This window comes from Chrysochloris asiatica, unplaced genomic scaffold, assembly GCF_000296735.1.
Source record: "Chrysochloris asiatica unplaced genomic scaffold, ChrAsi1.0 scaffold00025, whole genome shotgun sequence".
NCBI lineage: Eukaryota > Metazoa > Chordata > Mammalia > Afrosoricida > Chrysochloridae > Chrysochloris > Chrysochloris asiatica.
Window position 1 is genome coordinate 22257536 of NW_006408543.1, and position 17582 is coordinate 22275117.

The 17582-nt window shown below is 42.0% G+C and overlaps 1 protein-coding gene across 1 annotated transcript in view; it reads left to right on the top strand.

The window, feature by feature from the left end:
* Positions 1-17582, top strand: part of GALC (galactosylceramidase) — a 95315-nt gene that overhangs the window by 63136 nt on the left and 14597 nt on the right. The window contains exons 13-15 of the mRNA XM_006839638.1: positions 1143-1293; positions 9294-9474; positions 17014-17177. Coding sequence (XP_006839701.1) covers positions 1143-1293; positions 9294-9474; positions 17014-17177 — 496 coding nt within the window. The remainder of the gene's footprint in view (positions 1-1142; positions 1294-9293; positions 9475-17013; positions 17178-17582) is intronic.

A 17582-nucleotide genomic window follows, 5' to 3' on the forward strand; every position in this document is an offset into this window, starting at 1 on the left:
TCCTTCCATCTTTCCTTGATGCCCTCTGCATCATTCAACAATTTGCCCAGAGAATCTTTCAATAATGAAAGTCGAGGCTTGAATTTTTTCTTCAGTGCCCCCAGCTTGAGAAATGCTGACCGTGTTCTTCCCTTTTGGTTTTCTAACTCTAAATCTTTGCATACTTTATTATAGTATTTGGCTTTTTCTTCTCGAGCTGATCTTTGAAATTTTCTGTTCAGCTCTTGGACCTCTTCAATTTTTCAAAATAGGAAAAAAAAAAAAGCTCTGCTCAAAGTTTCATAAAATGAATATACATTTAATGTCTACATTTATTATGTAAGGGATTCTGATGTCTTCAAAATCATAGAACAGCTATGAAATAGGGATAAACGTTAGCTTCTTTCATCCTCACAGTCACCTGATGAGGCATTTTTTTCTTTTGGAGATGAAGAGGTTGTAGTTTGAAGAGATGAAGTAAGTTGTCAAGATCATATATATGACATAACCCTAACTTGCTAATTGAAATGTATATTGATAATAAAATGAGCAAGATTATCCTTTCTTAATATTAAAAGGGTTTCTGGAATTAACAGCTGGATCAGCAGTGAAGTTTTGCATATTTTTCTATCAAACATGGAGGTCTCTGAGTTACATCTAGTCAACATACACAAGCTTTAAGGAGTTTACAATCAAATGGAAAAGAAGAAACTAATAGAAATAGATGGAATTATCTAGTCCTCTTCCTTCCAGATCTGGTAGCATAGTGGTATGGGTTGGGCTGCTAACCTTGAGATCAGCAGTTCAAAACTACTAGGTGTTCCACAGGAGAAAGATGAGGCTTTCTGTTTCCATAAAGATTTATAGCCTCAGAAACCCTAGGCAGGGACACTATGAGTCGGAACCAACTCCACGGCACATCACCACCACCTTCCCTCTTGAAGCGAGATTCTTTAAAAATTCATCTAAAAACTATGGTTTTATAAAGTTTTCTAAAATCTTAAGAAAAAGATTCACAGGGCCTTGACATGGGCATGTCTTTCACAAATGGTTCTGTAGTTTTTAAAGAAATCAGTCTGTATTTCTTTAAGCTTATTTTTTTTTCGATACTATTTTGCTCAAATGAGATGAGCCATAGGACTTGGCCTTGTCTCCTCTTTCAGATCCTTGACATCAACGGCCGCTTCACACTGGAACTGGAGACGGATGAGCTCCTCACCCTTACCACCCTCACCACGGGGCAGAAGGGCAGCCACCCGCTTCCTCCCAAGTCCAAGCCCTTTCCACCTCTCTACAAGGATAACTTCAATATCCGTGAGTTGTGTGTTCACAACAATTTCACTCGCTCTCCATCTCCCCATCAGTCGACTTCCCTGGGTCAAACCATGCGAATGCTATGATCTCTCCATGATAAAAGGAAATCTTTACTTGTTACCTCATGGTAAATCTCAACTTGAGGAGCCAGTATATTGTGGTACCAGAAAAAACATAGGTTTTACTGTTGCTGTAGTTTATTTTAAGAATAAACGCCACATGCTATATGATTCTTCATTCTGACTTGTGTCTGGTGCAACTTCGGATTTGAGACTTTTGAAAGCCATTATTGAGGTTTTCCGTTTCCGTGGCAGTTGAGGCGCACCTCTTCTTTCATGGTGCTCCTGACCTGAGTGCCTCTGGTGAGTTATACTCTGCTTGTCTTCCCCCTAGCCTAGGAATGAATGGTCTGTGTCTATGGTGTCCTATGAATAGTCATCTTAAAACGATTTGAAAAGTTTTTGATGTAGATAATTTAGGAGAACCATTTGGGAAGTTAGAAGACATACCAGTGTGGTCATATTCTTAGATCATTCAGTAAGCTACAAAACTTGGCAGCTAGTAGGTGGTGGTGTATAAGATCATGGACCTCCCAAACAGGGCCAGGCAGTTCTGTGATCTGCTGCTAAAAGCTGTAGCTGTGGAGAGTACTTGGGAGCAAGACTGTCATTGCTAAGCAGTGACTCCAACCTTCTGTTACTCTAGAGTGCTTTGCTCCACCGATAGTGGACACTCTGACTCTCCAGTGTTCCGCAGGGTCTCAGCCCTTCTTCCCAGGAAATGATCTTGGTTGATTGGATTGTTCCTGGAGTCCCTTCAATGATTTGGACAACGTAATCAATGCGGACCCTCTGGGGAACTTAGTGGCTTGTTTTCCAGTGACTAGAAGAATTCTATTTGATGAGTCTTTAATTTTGCCAACCATAAGTGCCTTAGCACATCTATTGTTTAATTCTCTGTTGACAAAGATAACATTTATTTTCCTTAATCCTTTCACAGTCCAATTATTTTCTGCTTTGAATTTTTTTTAACGTGTTACTGTGAATTGGGTAAAGGTTTATAGAGCAAATCAACAGTTTTCCACTCAACAATTCATGCAGATTTTGTTTCATGTTATTGAGTGTCATCCCTGCAATGGAACATCGTATCTCATTTCCTCCCAGTGTTTTCTGTTTCCAGTCCTCCTCCTTTCCTAACCCTTTTGAACTTGTCCCCCAGTAAATGCTTCCCTTTTGATCTCAAATGGCTGATTATTATGAAGAATGAGGACCTCCATACTGTCTTTTTTTTCCTTTATAGACTCATCTGCCTCTTGTTTAGCTGAAAACTAAGCCACAGGTGTGAGTTCAGTTCCAGGCCTGAAGAGTGACCAAGGGCCATAGTCTTGGCATGCCAGTAAGCCTGGTCTTGTTTATGATTTTGAATTTTGCTCCACATTTTCCTTCCACTCGATGACCTTCTAATGTAATCCCTTTCAGAGGAGTTGGGAATGGCATCTGGAGACCATCTACTTCTGTTCTGAGGGTTGCATGGACCATTAGTTCATTGAGCTCATTGGTTCCATATACCTTTGTTTTTCTTTACTCTTCTTTGCTTCAGCTGGGGAAGGACCACTTGTTGTGCCTCAGATGGCTGTGCATGAACGTCTTAAGACCCCAGTCACTACTTAGAAAAATCGGATGTAGACTTTGCCTTTGTGGACTATGTTGTGTCAGTTGACTGTGGTAGCCCCTGAGACCGTGGTTCATTAACTCATTTCCTCCAAGTGTTTGTTATGGCTAAGAAGTTTTCGTAATTTTGCCCCTATATGCTCAACTATAGCCATGGATTTATTTACAGCGCAAGTAAAAACATACATAGAAATATGTAAAAACATCTTGTCAAACCTATATATGTTCCTGTATATAGTCCCATTCTCTCCCACACCTGTTTAGCTTGGGTGTCGATCCATGCATCTACCTGCTTTGAATTTTTTGTTGATATCATATATTTTCATTATTGGAAGAATTAAGGAACATATTGAAATTTTGTTATGAAATATGTATTTTGACACATTGTATGAAACCCATATGTCCTTGTTGATTCTTAGGGTAGGATTATGTGGAACACACTAGCTATTCTTGATTTTGGTGGTAAAATTATGTGTGACAAATATATATCTCTGGACTTGGGACTTAGTAGGATTAGTGGGCCACATATGTCCCTCTGGACTCTCCTTTGCCTTCTAGATTCCTTGATGCTGTTTGTTATTGTTTGGTGGGATCGAGTTGGTACTGACTCATAGTAAACATGTGCACAACAGAATGAAACCCTGCCTGGTCCTGTACTCCCTCATAATTGTTATGTTTGAGCCTATTTTTGCTATAGTTCTGTCTTGTTTATGGTCTCCCCCTTTTTCACTGATCCTTCACTTTACCAAGCCTGATGGCCTTCTCCAGGTACTGGTGCCTCTTGGTAACATGAAGTATGAGAGATGAGGTTTCACCATCCTGGCTGTACTTTGTCCAAGACAGATTTGTTTGCTCCTCTGGCAGTCTGTGGTACTTTCAATATTTTTTGCCAACACCATCATTCAAATGCATTGATTCTACTCTAACCTTTATTCATCATCCAACTTTCCTTGCATATGAAGTATTTGAAAATACCCTGGCTAGGTGAGGCATATCTTAGTCCTCAAAGTGACATTTTTGTTCTTCCAAAAAAGTTAACATTTATGCTCATCAAAAGACTTCACCCAAAGAGTAAAAAGATAACCTAAAGATTGGGGAAACACTTTCGGCAATAACATAAATAGGGAGAGACTCATAGCGTGGCGCTGTAGAATCAGCACTGCACTGTGAACCACAAGGTCGGCAGTTCAAGTCCACCAGCTTCTCCTTGGACACCCTATACAGGGCCGCTATGAGTTGGAATTGACTCAATGGCACTTTGCAACAGCAATCTCTAAAATTTATATAAAACTTCAACACCTCAACCACAAAAAGACAAACAGTCCATTTTTAAAATGGACCAAGGAGCACCAGTCTCCCTGACCCTGAGACTAGAAGAGCTAGATGGCACCTGACTACCAACACCAACTGCTCTGAAAGGGATCACATTAGAAGGTGTTAGGTAGAGTGGGAGAAAATGTAGGCTAAAACTCAAAATCATAAAAAAGACCTCACTTACTGGTTAGATAGGGACTGGTGGAACCCTGAGACAATGGCCCTTACTCACTCCTCAGGTCTGCAACTGAGCTCATTCCACTCTCAGGGCTCACCTTCCAGTCAAACAACAGACAATCTATAAGGAGACAGTAACACTAGGAAGCTCTCCACCTTAGAATAATCAACCATATGAGATCAAAAGGGTGGCATTTATCCAAGGACAAAGTTCAGAAGGCTCAGGAAAGAAGGAGGAATGGAAACAGGAAACACAGGGAGGAGGTGCGATGAGTCATGTAGATTGCAGTCAGTGACATGAAATACAACTTGTTTGAACTATTGAATGGAAGACTGATCTGCTCTGTAAACCTTCACCTAATTCAAAATAAAATGTTTAGAAAAAAAATCATGACAGTGACTTTATTTAAAAGATGGATGCACCCAGTAATCCACCCTCTCCCCAAAACACAACCAAAGTGGAATAAACCATATCTATGTTTCTCTTGAAGTTTCCTCACAAAAAACTTAATCGATACATACTAATTAAAAAGGGAAAGAGCTCTGGTAGCGTAGTACTTACGAATCGGGCTGCGAACCTTAAGGTCAGCAGTTCGAAACTACCAGCTGTTCTGCGGGAGAAAGATGAGACTTTCTGCTCCCGTAAAGATTTAAAGCCTCGGAAACCCTGTACAGGGTCACTATGAGTCGGAATCGACTCGACGGCACTTAACAACAACAACAATTAACAAGGGCAATTAAGCAAGTAGGCTTTCAGTTCTTACTGACTGAACTACAGACAATTAAAAAACAAAATGGGCAGAGAACATGAACAGACACTTTGCCAAAAAATACATTTAGGTGGCTGACAAATATATGAAGAAATTCTTGCAGTCGTTAGCCATTGGTGAAATGCAAATCAGAACAATGAGATATCATAACACCCAAATATTAATGTTGTTGTTGTTAAGTACTGTAGCGTTGGTTCCGACTCATAGTGACCCTGTACAGGGTTTCCAAGGCTGTAAATCTTTATGGGAGCAGAAAGCCTCATCTTTATCCCGCGGAACAGCTGGTAGTTTAGAACTGCCAACCTTGAGGTTAGCAGCCTGATTTGTAACCACTACGTTACCAGAGCTCCTTCAAGTATTAATAACAATGTTCAAATGAGCAGAAAATAACAAATTCTGGTGAGGATGTGGAGAGACTGGAACCCTCATACACTTCTGGTGGGACCGTACAATGGTGCAACCAGTGTGGAAAATGGTATGACATTTCCTTAAAAAATTGGAACTAGAAATACCATGTGACCCAAAAATTCTACTACTAAGTATATACTATAGATAGATGAAAGCCATGTTAGAACAGATAAATGCTCACCCATGTTTATCACAGCTGTAGTCACAGTGGCAAAAAGATGGAAATGAGTACCCACCAATCGATGAATGCATAAACAAACTATGGTACGTGCACCCTGGAATACTATCCAGCATTAACAAGTAACAATGAGTCTGTGAAACATATCATAACATGGATGAAACTAGAGAACATTATGCTGAATGAAATTAGTTGGTCACAAAAGGACACATATTGTATGAGAGTCTATTATAAAATGTCAAGAAGAAGTTTACACACCTAAAGAGACATTCTTGGAAGGTTACCTGGGGGTGGAAGGGAAGAGATGGTAGACTGTATTAACTTGGGTGAAGGGAAAGATGAAGGTAAAGGGAGACACTGGGAGGTGCACAAGAGTTCAATGCGACAAAGGTAAACGCTGTTGCATACCCAATTAGGCAATAACAGTAATAACAATAGACCACAGAGGTTGGAAGGTTGAGGGGAGTACACCATTTGTATATGTAAGTTGGGCAGAGGATATTTCTGCATATGTATTTATATGTGTTGCAAATAATAGTCATGAATATAGTGGAGCACGCAGGTTGCAAAGTTATAGAATCTTCTTAGCCATAACCAAACACCTTGAGCAAGGGTGTTTCTGGGCTTGGGGACTCAGGGTCATCGTCTTGGGGAACACCAAAATCAATTGATGTAACTTAGGCCTCATAGACAGTCTTCTTTATATACTACTTTGGTGAATAGTTAAACAGGGGTTTTAAAAGCTTGTGTCTATTTAAGGTGCAATTATTAGTCTCTCTTAAAGAACCATATCTATTTTCGTATGACGTTTTCTAATATAACACTTAATTGATGTTTACTAATTAAACAGAGTAATTAAGCAAATAGGCTTCCAGTTCTTATTGACTTAACTAAAGACAGTTTGGGGAAAAAAAAAAAGGATAGAGGACATGAACAGACACTTCACTGAAGAATACCCATAGGTGACCAGCAAACACATGAAGAAATGCTTGTGGTCATTAGTCATTGGATAAATGCAAATCAGAAGAACAATGAGGTATCATAACACCCCAGTATGAATGAGAAAGTTATCTAAAGGACTAATGGACTATGTGACCCCAGCCTTCATGACCTTGAGACCAGAAGAAGTAGATGGTGCCCAGCTGACTGTTCTGAAAGGGATCACAGTAGGCAGTTCTGGAGAAAGTGGGAGAAAACTGTGGAACAAAACCCAAAATAATAAAAAAAATACTAGGCTTTCTGGTCTGATAGATACTGGTGGCTTTTAGACACCCATCAGTCCCATAGAATCTTTCAATATTGCAAGTCAAGCCTTGACCTTTTTCTTCAGTTCTTTCAGCTTGAGAAATGCTGAGCATGTTCTTCCCTTTTGTTTTTCTAACTCCAGGTCTTTGCACATTTCATTATAATATTTGACTTTGTCTTCTCGAGCTGCATTTTGAAATTCTCTGTTCAATTCTTGTACCTCCTCATTTCTTCCTTTTGCTTTAGCATCTCTATACTGGAGAGCAAGTTTCAGAGTCTATTCTGACATCTACTTTGCCTTTTTCTTTCTTTTTTGTCTTCTTAATAACCTGCTTTCTTCCTTTAGGATGTTATTGATGTTATCTTGAACTCATCTGGTCTTCTGACATTAGTGTCTAATTCATCAAATCTGTTCATGATATGTCTGAATTCAAATGAGATCTGTTCAAGGTCATATTTTGGCTCTTGTGGATAACTTTAATTTTCTTCAGCCTCAGCCTGAACTTGGATAAAAGTAATTGATGATGTGTTTCCCAGTCTGCCTCAGTCTTGTTTTGGCTGATGATATGGAGCTTTTCCATTGTCTCTTTCCATAGATGTAGTCAAGTTGATTTCAGTGTATTCCATTTGGTGAAGTTCATGTTTATAGTCATTTTTTATGTTGTTTAAAAGCAGGATTTGCAGTGATGAAGTCATTCATCTTGCAGAATTCTATCATGCAATCTCCAGCCATCATTTCTACAACCAAGGCCATATTTTCCAACTATAGAGCCTTCCTTTTTGCTTCCAACCTTTGCATTCCACTCTCCATTAATGATCACTACATCTTGATTACATTTTGATCAATTTCAGACTGAAGATGTTGATAGAATTCAATTTCATCATTGCTGGCTTTAGTGGTTGGTGTGTAAATTTGAATAATAGTTATAATAACTGGTCTTCTTTGTAGTCCTATGGATATTATCCTATCACAGACAGTGTTATACTTCAAGATATCTTTAAATGTTCTTTTTGATGATGAATGTGGCCCCATTTCTTTTCAATTTGTCATTCCTGGCATAGTAAACCTTGTGATCGTCATATTCGAAATGGCCAATACCAGTCCATTTCAGCTCACTAATGTCTAGGATATTGATCTTTATGCGTTCAATTCAATTTTTGTCAACTTCCAATTTTCCTAGACTTATACTGTGTAACATTCCATGTTCTTACTGTTAATGGATGTTTACAGCTGTTTCTTCATTTTGAATCATACCCCATAAGCAAATGAAGGTCCTGAAATCTTGACTCCATTTGTGTCAGCATGGTCAACTCTATTTTGAGGAGACAGCTTTTTCCCAATTGTACTTTGAGTGCCTTCCAACCTGAGAGATTTCTTCAGGCATCGTACTAGACAGTGTTAAGCAGCTATTCATCAAGTTTTCACTGACTAGGATTTTTAGAAGTAGACACTAAGTCCTTCTCAAAGGAACCAGGCTCTAAAGGCAGTCAGTCAAGTTCTTAATTTCTCAAATAAGATAATTAATGTGAAAATGCTTGGGAAAACATAAGGTATTAAATAGCTGTAAAATGTTATAATTAAAATTTTTGTCCTATAATCTTCATTATAAGACTATAACCTACTAAAGTAACAAAGGGTTTGACAGGTAGTTTAGGTTCAAAACTTGTTTCTGCTTCATTTTAGAAGTAGAAATGCATTAATTGTATTTGATATAGTAAATCTTTTCTAATGTTTGTCTGAGTGTGGTCTATGAGTGATTTACAACCTTCTTTAACAGATAATAGATGTAACAAATCTGTTGTTTATCTGTCGCTAAATGTTAATGTGTATGTATACTTTCTATACTTTATCTTGCTCAATTCTCCATTTTCTCTGCTCAATTAGAAATGGGAAACTCGAGACTCAGGACAGTGAGTAACTTGCCTAGGGTGACAGACTGAACTTGAATTTGAAAACACATGTGCTGAACTCCAAAACTCATCATTTTTCTCCTAAACCAAATGCACGGATTAGGTAGTATGCCAAGTCTGCATATCAGACTCATCAGATTGATCCTTATTAATGATGGTATCAAAGTTAGTGTCTCTGGATTACCCCTAAGCCCTCATTTTTAACTGGCTGTAAGTATTAATTTTTAGAACTTTTCGCAAGTGTTTCAAAATGCACCATGAGGTATCGGTGAGGAACAATTCTCTAAGAGTTGACACTAAGTGAAAAATGTATTGTCTTCTGAACAGATGACCCGCCTTTTAGCGAAGCTCCGAATTTTGCTGATCAGACAGGTGTATTTGAATACTTTATAAATAGGGATGATCCAGGAGAACATCGCTTCACACTACGCCAAGTTCTGAATCAACGACCCATTACTTGGGCTGCAGATGCCTCCGACACCATCAGTATTATAGGCGATTACCAATGGTAGGTACGATTGATGCCCTCACTCTCAGTCAGGCAGAAGTAGCCTTGTAAGGGAGTCTGGTGCTTTCCGAAGGGAAAGTTTTCAACAGTCCTTCTTGTCTCAGGACCTAATGTTGTTGTCGTTAGCTGCTGCTGAGTCATTTCCAACTCATGGTGAGCCCAGGCTCTGTAACAAGCATTGGAGTGCAAATCCCAAGGTCAGCAGTCCAAGCCCACCAGCCACTCTGGGGGAGAAAGATGAGGCCTTCTGCTCCGGCAAAGATAAACAGCCTCAGAAACTCTCTACAGGGTCTTTGTGAGTCGAAACCATGTTGGCGGTACTCAACAACAACAGAGAGAAACACTGTCCGGTGCTACGTTATCCTCACAACTGTTGGCACACTTGAGCCCATTGGTGCTGCCACTGTGCCAATCCATCTCCTTGGGGGTCTTCTTCCTTTTCACAAACCCTCCACTTTACCAACCATGATGACCTAAGTACCATTGAGTTGGTTCCAAGTCCTAATGATTGACTGTCATGGTGAGTGGTGGTGTTGAGTACCACCAACATGGTTTTGACTCACAGCGACCCTGTAGAGGGTTTCTGAGGCTGCTTATCTTTGCCGGAGCAGAAGGCCTCATCTTTTTCCCCCAGAGTGGCTGGTGAGCTTGGACCACTGACCTTGTGATTTGCAGTCCAATGCTTGTTACAGAGCCATGACCATGCTCCCCTCATGGCGACTGTTGTTAAATGCCATCAGGTCAGTTCCGACTCACAGCCACCCAGTATAAGGCATGTGAGGTGTATCTGGTGGATACGAACTGCCGACCTTGTGGCTGTAGTCCAACACTTATCCTACAGTGCCACACCATGACTCCGCATGGTGATTATGAAACAGCAAATTGCTTTTTTATTTTTTTCTGCCTCCGTGTCTGTCCCTCAAAGATTCCCAGTTTAATAGAAATTATTGTAGAAGCAGCTTTATTTAGAACTTGGAACCCAATTATAATTTAATATTTATTTCTAATTTGACTTTGCAATTTGCGAATTGTGTTTGGTTGGCTGGAGACTTCATTTGCTGATCTGATGGTGCCACCTGCTGGATCAGTCCTAAAATGACACTCTGTCTTTGTAGAAAATCTGTTTACTAGGTGACAATAGATGGCACTGTTGTTGTTAAGTGCCTTTGAGTCAGTTTCCCCTCAACCTGTATAGGGTTTCTTAGGAGCAGCTGATAGGTTTGACTGTCTGACCTTGTGTGATTTGCAGTCCATTGCTGATTGGAAGTTCATTCCCTAGCTGGTAAAGAGAAATGTTGTTGTTCCTTTTCATTTAAATGTGTAACAAGCAAAACAAAACTTCCTCTTCCCCTTTGAGCCCATTATAGAATTCCAGGGTGCTGACTTACTATAGTTGTTTTAGGCATTTCTTTTTTAGTTTTCTCTTTAAATAGTATCATTCTACTGTGTGTATGTTGGGGGTGGGGAAACAACAAGAAGCCTTCCAGATTTAGTGATAGTAATGAATGCTCGGTAGTGATGGTGAGCCTACAAACAGCCAAGTCTGATGCTCAGAAGTCGGACCCGTTCGGGACAGTACATCTGAGGAGTCTTGACTTGCTTCTCTGTGGAATGCTGTAGCACCTAGCTATGTCTTGTTTGGTGTTTTACTCTTGTTGGGTATCCTGACTCTAACTTCAGGTTCTAGGATAAACCTTGAGAGACTTGTAGTTCTCTAGAGTCCCTGGAACCCCTCTAATACCACGGAGTGTTATCTCTGCTGCTGCTGCGTGCTCTCAGGTCGGTTCTGATTCATGGGGTCCCGCATAGGGAGTCCAAGTCTGTAAGTATGGACAGAAGCAGCAAACCTCATCTTCTCCTTTGGAGCTGCTGGTGGATTCGAACTGCTGACCTTGTGATTAGCAGACTGATGTGTAACCCTCTACGCTACTGGAACATCTCATGGAGTTATTGGGAGGTCTTACTGGGAAGAAGTGAAGAATTCTTGCCTAATTTAGGATTACTTGGGTGGGGTTGTCTTAGTACACAGCAAACATGTTGCTTATCCCATCAGCTGTGATAAGCCCTTTACCAGGATTTTTCTGATGTGTTTGTGGGCTTGTGACGTTGCCATTTGTGACTAATGGTGTTTTTGTAAATGACAAGTGGCTGGGTGTAAGTGTCCAGGGGTGGGCCCTATAATCTTTGCCCTGACCACTGTAAGGCTTTTCTGTCATAACTCCATGTCCCCATGCCCGTGAGCACTGTCGAGGGCTCTCTAAGTCCTCTCTTTTGTTGTTATTGTTCAGTGCCGTAGAGTCAGCTCCAACTCACAGTGACCCCCTAAGTAGAGTTTCCAAAGCTTTAAACCTTTGTGGGAGCAGAAAGCGTTATCTTTCTCCCACAGAGCAGCTGGTGGGCTAGAACCACCGACCTTGTATACTCCCAAATTCTTTCTAAGGTCCCTTATTTTTGCTTGGGACTCCAGCAAAACTGGGGACCGTCTTCATTATAATAGTGCTGAGATAGAGCACAGCCCCAAAGTTAACCATTACTCTCTACAGAGTTTAAGACTTTGCAGTATTTGGAGTCCTGGTATGGCACCGCTGGATAATATGATGGACTACAAGGTTAGTTTGAACTGAAAGTTGGTGTTTCAAATTCACCAGCCGCTCCTCAGAAACCCTATACAGGGTCCCTATTGGTCATAACTGACTCAATGTCACATAGCAACAACAACAACAAATGGCAATAGTCAGTGTTAAGCGGGATCCACTGCAGCAGGGAAGGAGGCAGGAAAGTGGGAAATGGGGATAAGTGAGGGGAGAGAGGGAAAGAGAGACACATTCTGAAGGAACAGGAAACGGAGTTGTCCTTGGGCTTGTCCGGAGGGCCTGTGTGTGTTCATCGTCCTTACAGCTGACTTTGGCCATGTTATTCCGTTGCTCAGGAAACTGCAGAGCCTCTACTGTTACTGAACCCAACTCAACGGTGCCTGGTTTCCACGACCCTGCATAAGTTGTGTCAGCCTCTTTGTCTTCTGTTGTTGTTCAGTGTTTCCTCCTCATTCCACGTGGCTAGTTCTGTTCATAGATGCACATACCCCCTGCTCTCTGGCTGGGATGCCCACTTTCTGTGGGAAAGGGAAGGAATAAACACTGGGCATTGTTAGACACACTTACCAGCTTCCCTCAACCCCCCTGTGAGAAAGGTTCCATTTTTCTGCTTTATAGATGAGAAAACGGAAGTTCTGGGTAAGTGATTTGCCCAAGACCCACCCCGTATTTGGAAGTGGTAGAACCAGGGCTCTGTAGCTCATGCTCTTTGGACTATACCTCACAGCCGACTTTGAATCACCGTCTACCTTAACACTGGGAGAGGAAAGAGTAGTTTCACTCATCTCTAATGCTGGTGTGACACAATAGGATAAGCAGTGGACTGCTCATTCCATGATTGATGGTACATACCCACCAGCCGGTCCTCAGCAACCCTATAGAGGGTCGCTATGGGTTGGAACCGACTCGGTGGCACTTCACAACAACCGCACCAATAATGCTGCTGTATCCAGAAGTGCTGGTGACTCAGTGGTTAAGTGCTCAGCTGTTAATGAAAAGGTTGGATGTTCGAACCCACCAGTCGCTCTGTGGGAGAAAGATGTGACCGTCTGCTTCTCTGAAGACGGTTGCTGTTGCCTATGTCGGCAAGTCGATTTGGACTCCCAGCGGGCCCTGCGCACTACAGAATGGAACACTGCCCGGTCCTGGGCCATCCTCACAGTTGGGGTTTGGTTCGAACCCAGTGCTGCTGGCCCTGTGTCAGTCCATCTCACTGGGGGACTGTCTGCTTTTTACTGACCCTCCACTTTACCAAGCATGATGTCTGTGAAGATTACACCTTTGGAATCCCTGTAGGGCAGTTCCGTTCTGGGTCTTATAGGGTCACTATGAGTTGGAATCAGCTGATTGGATTTGAACCACCAACTTTCAGTGAGTAGTCCAGTACTTAACTCTCTGAGCCACCCCGGGACTCCTTTCTCATCTTTAGTGAGGCATCTGCCCAGTCATTTGACTAGAAGGTATAGATGTATCCAAGCTGTTTAAGAATTTCCATTTTATTAATTAGCTTTGGCTGGGAGTAGAACACAATGCAGAAATGACTTTCACTCTACACATTTGAATTCTGCTTCCTGTTTATCAAGTTTGTTTACTATACTGTCTGGATTTTGTTCTCTCAGAACTGCTGAGAGATTGTGGTTATGGCAGAAGATGCTGCCCTTTCATTCCATTTCAGTCACGGCTGCAAAGTTCCCTTGCGGAAGTCACTTACTCTCAATTGTGCTGTGTATCGAAGTCAACAAGTTGACCAGCTCTTGCTCCAACTCTGAACAGAGCAGGTTGAGGGTGCCGACCGACCATATCTGCAGCACCAGGCAGGAGCTGGGCTCAGGCCGGTGACGCCCCACAACCGTCCGGTGTTGGTGAAGTCCTGGTGGTGCATTGGGCAGGCACTCGGTGGCTAACCAAAAGGTGGACTGTCTAGAAGGAGTGCTGGTGATGCAGAGGTTAAGTGCGCAGGTGCTAACTGATAGGTCAGTGATTTGACCCCAGGCCGACTCTGTCCTGTGGCTGCTGAGAGTCAGGTGATGCTGAGGTTAAGTGTGCAGGCGCTAACTGATAGGCCGGTGATTTGTCCCCAGGCCGACTCTGCGGTGTGGCTGCTGAGAGTCAGAGTTGACATGACAGCAGTGGGTATGGAGGGGGCACAAGAGAGACTCCAGGCCAGTCACTTAGCACTAGGTCTTCCTGCGAAGTCAGGTAGCCTAGCTCCGAGGAGGTGATTAAATGTGGATGTCCTGATTGTGCACCTGTTTCATTGGTGTTATAGTTAAGTGCTGCTGAGTTGGTTCCATTGCATAGCAAGGAGCAGCTGGTGGGTTTGAACTGCTGACCTTGTGGTTAGCAGTCTGGTTCTTATCCTACAGTACCACACCAGGATATCTTTTTTTTTTTTTTTTTTTAAATAGTGCCCTTTTGATCATTTCACTGTGAAAAATTTACTGATAAGAAGAAACTGAGAAATGTAAAAGCCACATAATTTGAGACCAAATTTCCCTCCCATTTCCAAAATATACTTACTTCTTAGTGGCCGCCGTTACTAAGGAATTGCTTGCCTTATTACTAGGCTGGGTGCAGGCCTTCCTCTTCTCAGTTGCAATCAGTCCTTGAGTGGGAAGTAGAATATCTGCAGAGACAACTTGAGTTTGAGGTAGTCAGCACCAAAGGGTAGTGTTGTAGTTAGCAATTTTTAAAGGTAGCTTGGAGCAGAGTGAATGGTGTTGTTAAGTTATTGTTAAGTGCTGTTGAGTCGATTCCGATCCATAGTGACCCTGTACACGGTTATTGAGGCTGTAAATCTTTATGGGAGCAGAAAGCCTCATCTTTTTCCCGCAGAATAGCTGGTAGTTTCGAACTGCTTAAGGTTTGCAGCCCGCTTTGTAACTATTACGCTACCAGAGCTCCTTAGAGTGGTAAAAGTGTGTTATTCCAGGTTACCCAAATCTTCTGTCTCCTTTGATACACTCTTTTTTTTTTTAATGTTTTATTGGGAATTATGTGATAAGTTTACATGGGAGAACATTAGTTTTACATTCATCTTATCATCTATCGTTTCATTGCCATGGTTACAATCCTCTCTATGCATCATCAACCAACCACAGGGTATACCCTGCAAGGCTGCCTCCCTCCCCGGTCGTCAGCACACAGCCCCTCTCCCTCTCTGCGTCTAAAGTCCCCCAGCCGCTTTATCTCTCCACGTCATCGTCTCTGCCTCCATTTCTGGTGTCACTGCTTCTCTGGGTAGGGTCCCGCATTACGCTCTTCTCCCTTGATGGTCCCAGGGACCTCCGCTCCTAGACTGAAAAGTTAATCACTCTCCTCCTTGCTACAAAATGTCTACCTTTACATTTCCAACCCTCACAATCAGTCCTGATAACAATTATTCACTATTGTATCACAAGAGACCTATCCGCATTTCCTTTCATCAGCCCCGCTCAGACAGATTGGATACTACTCAGTGGAGATACTATCTTCCTCCATGCCCTCTGGATCTAGGGTCCCCCTTGAAAGCTTGTAAGCCAGTCACTTCTTGCCTTTGAAGGCCCCTGCCCCCATTTTGGGTAGCCACTGCCCAAGTTGCCCATCCCTGTCTATTCTGTGTGTGGAGGGGGTGGCTTTGATATACTCTGACGATTGGGGATCTTACTGTTTCTCTGTATGGAGATGCTCTGCAGGCCAATGTTTCTCAAAACGGGCTCCCTGGAGCAGCAGTTTCAGTATCACCTAGGAATTTATGTGATACGCGAAGTCAAGATCTACTGTATTTGTTTTCTATGGCTTCTGTGACAAGTGTCCACAAACTTGGTGGCTTAAAGCAACACACATTTAGTCTCTTACAGTTTTGGAGGCCAGGAGTTCAAAATCAGTGTTACTGGGTGGAAGTCAAAGGTTGGCAGGCTCTAGAGGAGAACTTTTCCATCTTCTGGTGGCTGCTAGTATTCCTTGGCTTGTGGCCACGTTAATCTCTGCCTTTGTGGCCACATTGCTTTCTCTGTGCCTGTCTGTGTGTAATTTCTCTGAGCCTCCCTCTTAAGAATGCATGCGAGTACATTAAGACCCATTTGAGAACCCAGAATAATACCCTCTCCTTAAAATCTTTCATTGAGTCCCAACTGCGAGACCCCCTTTTTTGCTATGTAAAGCATTATTTACATGTTCTAGGGACTACGATAATAGATTTGGAGAAACATTATCGGGCCTAAAACACCTGTGTCAGAAACGAGGTGGGGACCCAAGCCCTGCAGGGGATTTCAATGCTCGTCCGATTTGAGAAGCATTGTTGACATGTTGCCAGAGTTGAACCTCCCATAGAAACAGTCTTAATCTTTTTAAATTTGAATATAAAAATTGGCTGCTTTTCTTTACACATGAAAATTATTCACAGTGTAGGAACTTTTTTACCTTTTATGTGTCCGAAGGAAAGGCAGTAGCTCTGTACAATAAGCACTGGACTACAAATCACACGTTTGGTAGTTCCAACCCACCAGCCACTCCGCAGGAGACAGATGAGGCTTTCTGTTCCATCAAAGATTTATAGCTTTGGAAACCTGATACAGAGTCACGCAGAGTTGGAACTGACTTGATGGCAGTTAACAACAACAACAACATGTGTCCACAGTAAAAGGGGTTTGTAGTCTGTTCCTAGAGTAGGAAATTGTTTTATTGTAAAGAGATGAGAATCAGACCCTTAAGAAAAACAGGAAATATTATTTCCCAGAAACCCTTTAAAAGAGACAATGAAATGACTTGATTTAAATCATATATGGCTTGAGCTACAAAACTGTTACCCTGAACGTTCTTGAAGCCCATCCTTTTTCTACAAGGGCAGACTGAGCAAATTGCACTGTACCTACGTTTGGGTGCTGGAGGCTGGGAAGTGGCACATCTGTGCTGAGTTAGGAATGGCTCCCTTTGAAAAGTGCTAATTACCACTTTCCTTCTGCAGGAGCAATCTGACTCTAACATGTGATGTTTACATTGAGACCCCTGACAGGGGAGGTGTGTTCATTGCCGCAAGAGTCGATAAAGGTGGGATTTTGATTAGAAGTGCCAGAGGAGTTTTCTTTTGGATTTTTGCAAATGGAACCTACAAAGTTACAGGTGATATAGGTAAGTGACTACTTCTATAGCACTTAACCCCACGATGGTAACTGAGGGTTTACTAATTTATCTGTTATTAAGAACATCTGTTTATAGCTTCTGAGAGCAACAAAAGAACTCAGCCTTGGGGCATTTGGACATACAATGAAGAAGAGAATCAACACATGCAGAGCAAATACCAAGCAGTTCAAGAGGGCAGACTTATATAATTGGTCTGAATAATTTTCATGAGTAAAGAGAAGCAGCCATTTTTTATATTCAAACCTAAAAAGACTAAAATTCTAGAAGAAAGATCTAAAAATGAAGAGTCAACTCTTTGGAGCCCTGGTAGGGTAGTTAGAGGGTTACATGTTGGGCTGCTAACTGCAAGGTCACCAGTTCGAATTCACCAGCCACTCAGTGGGGGCAAGGCGG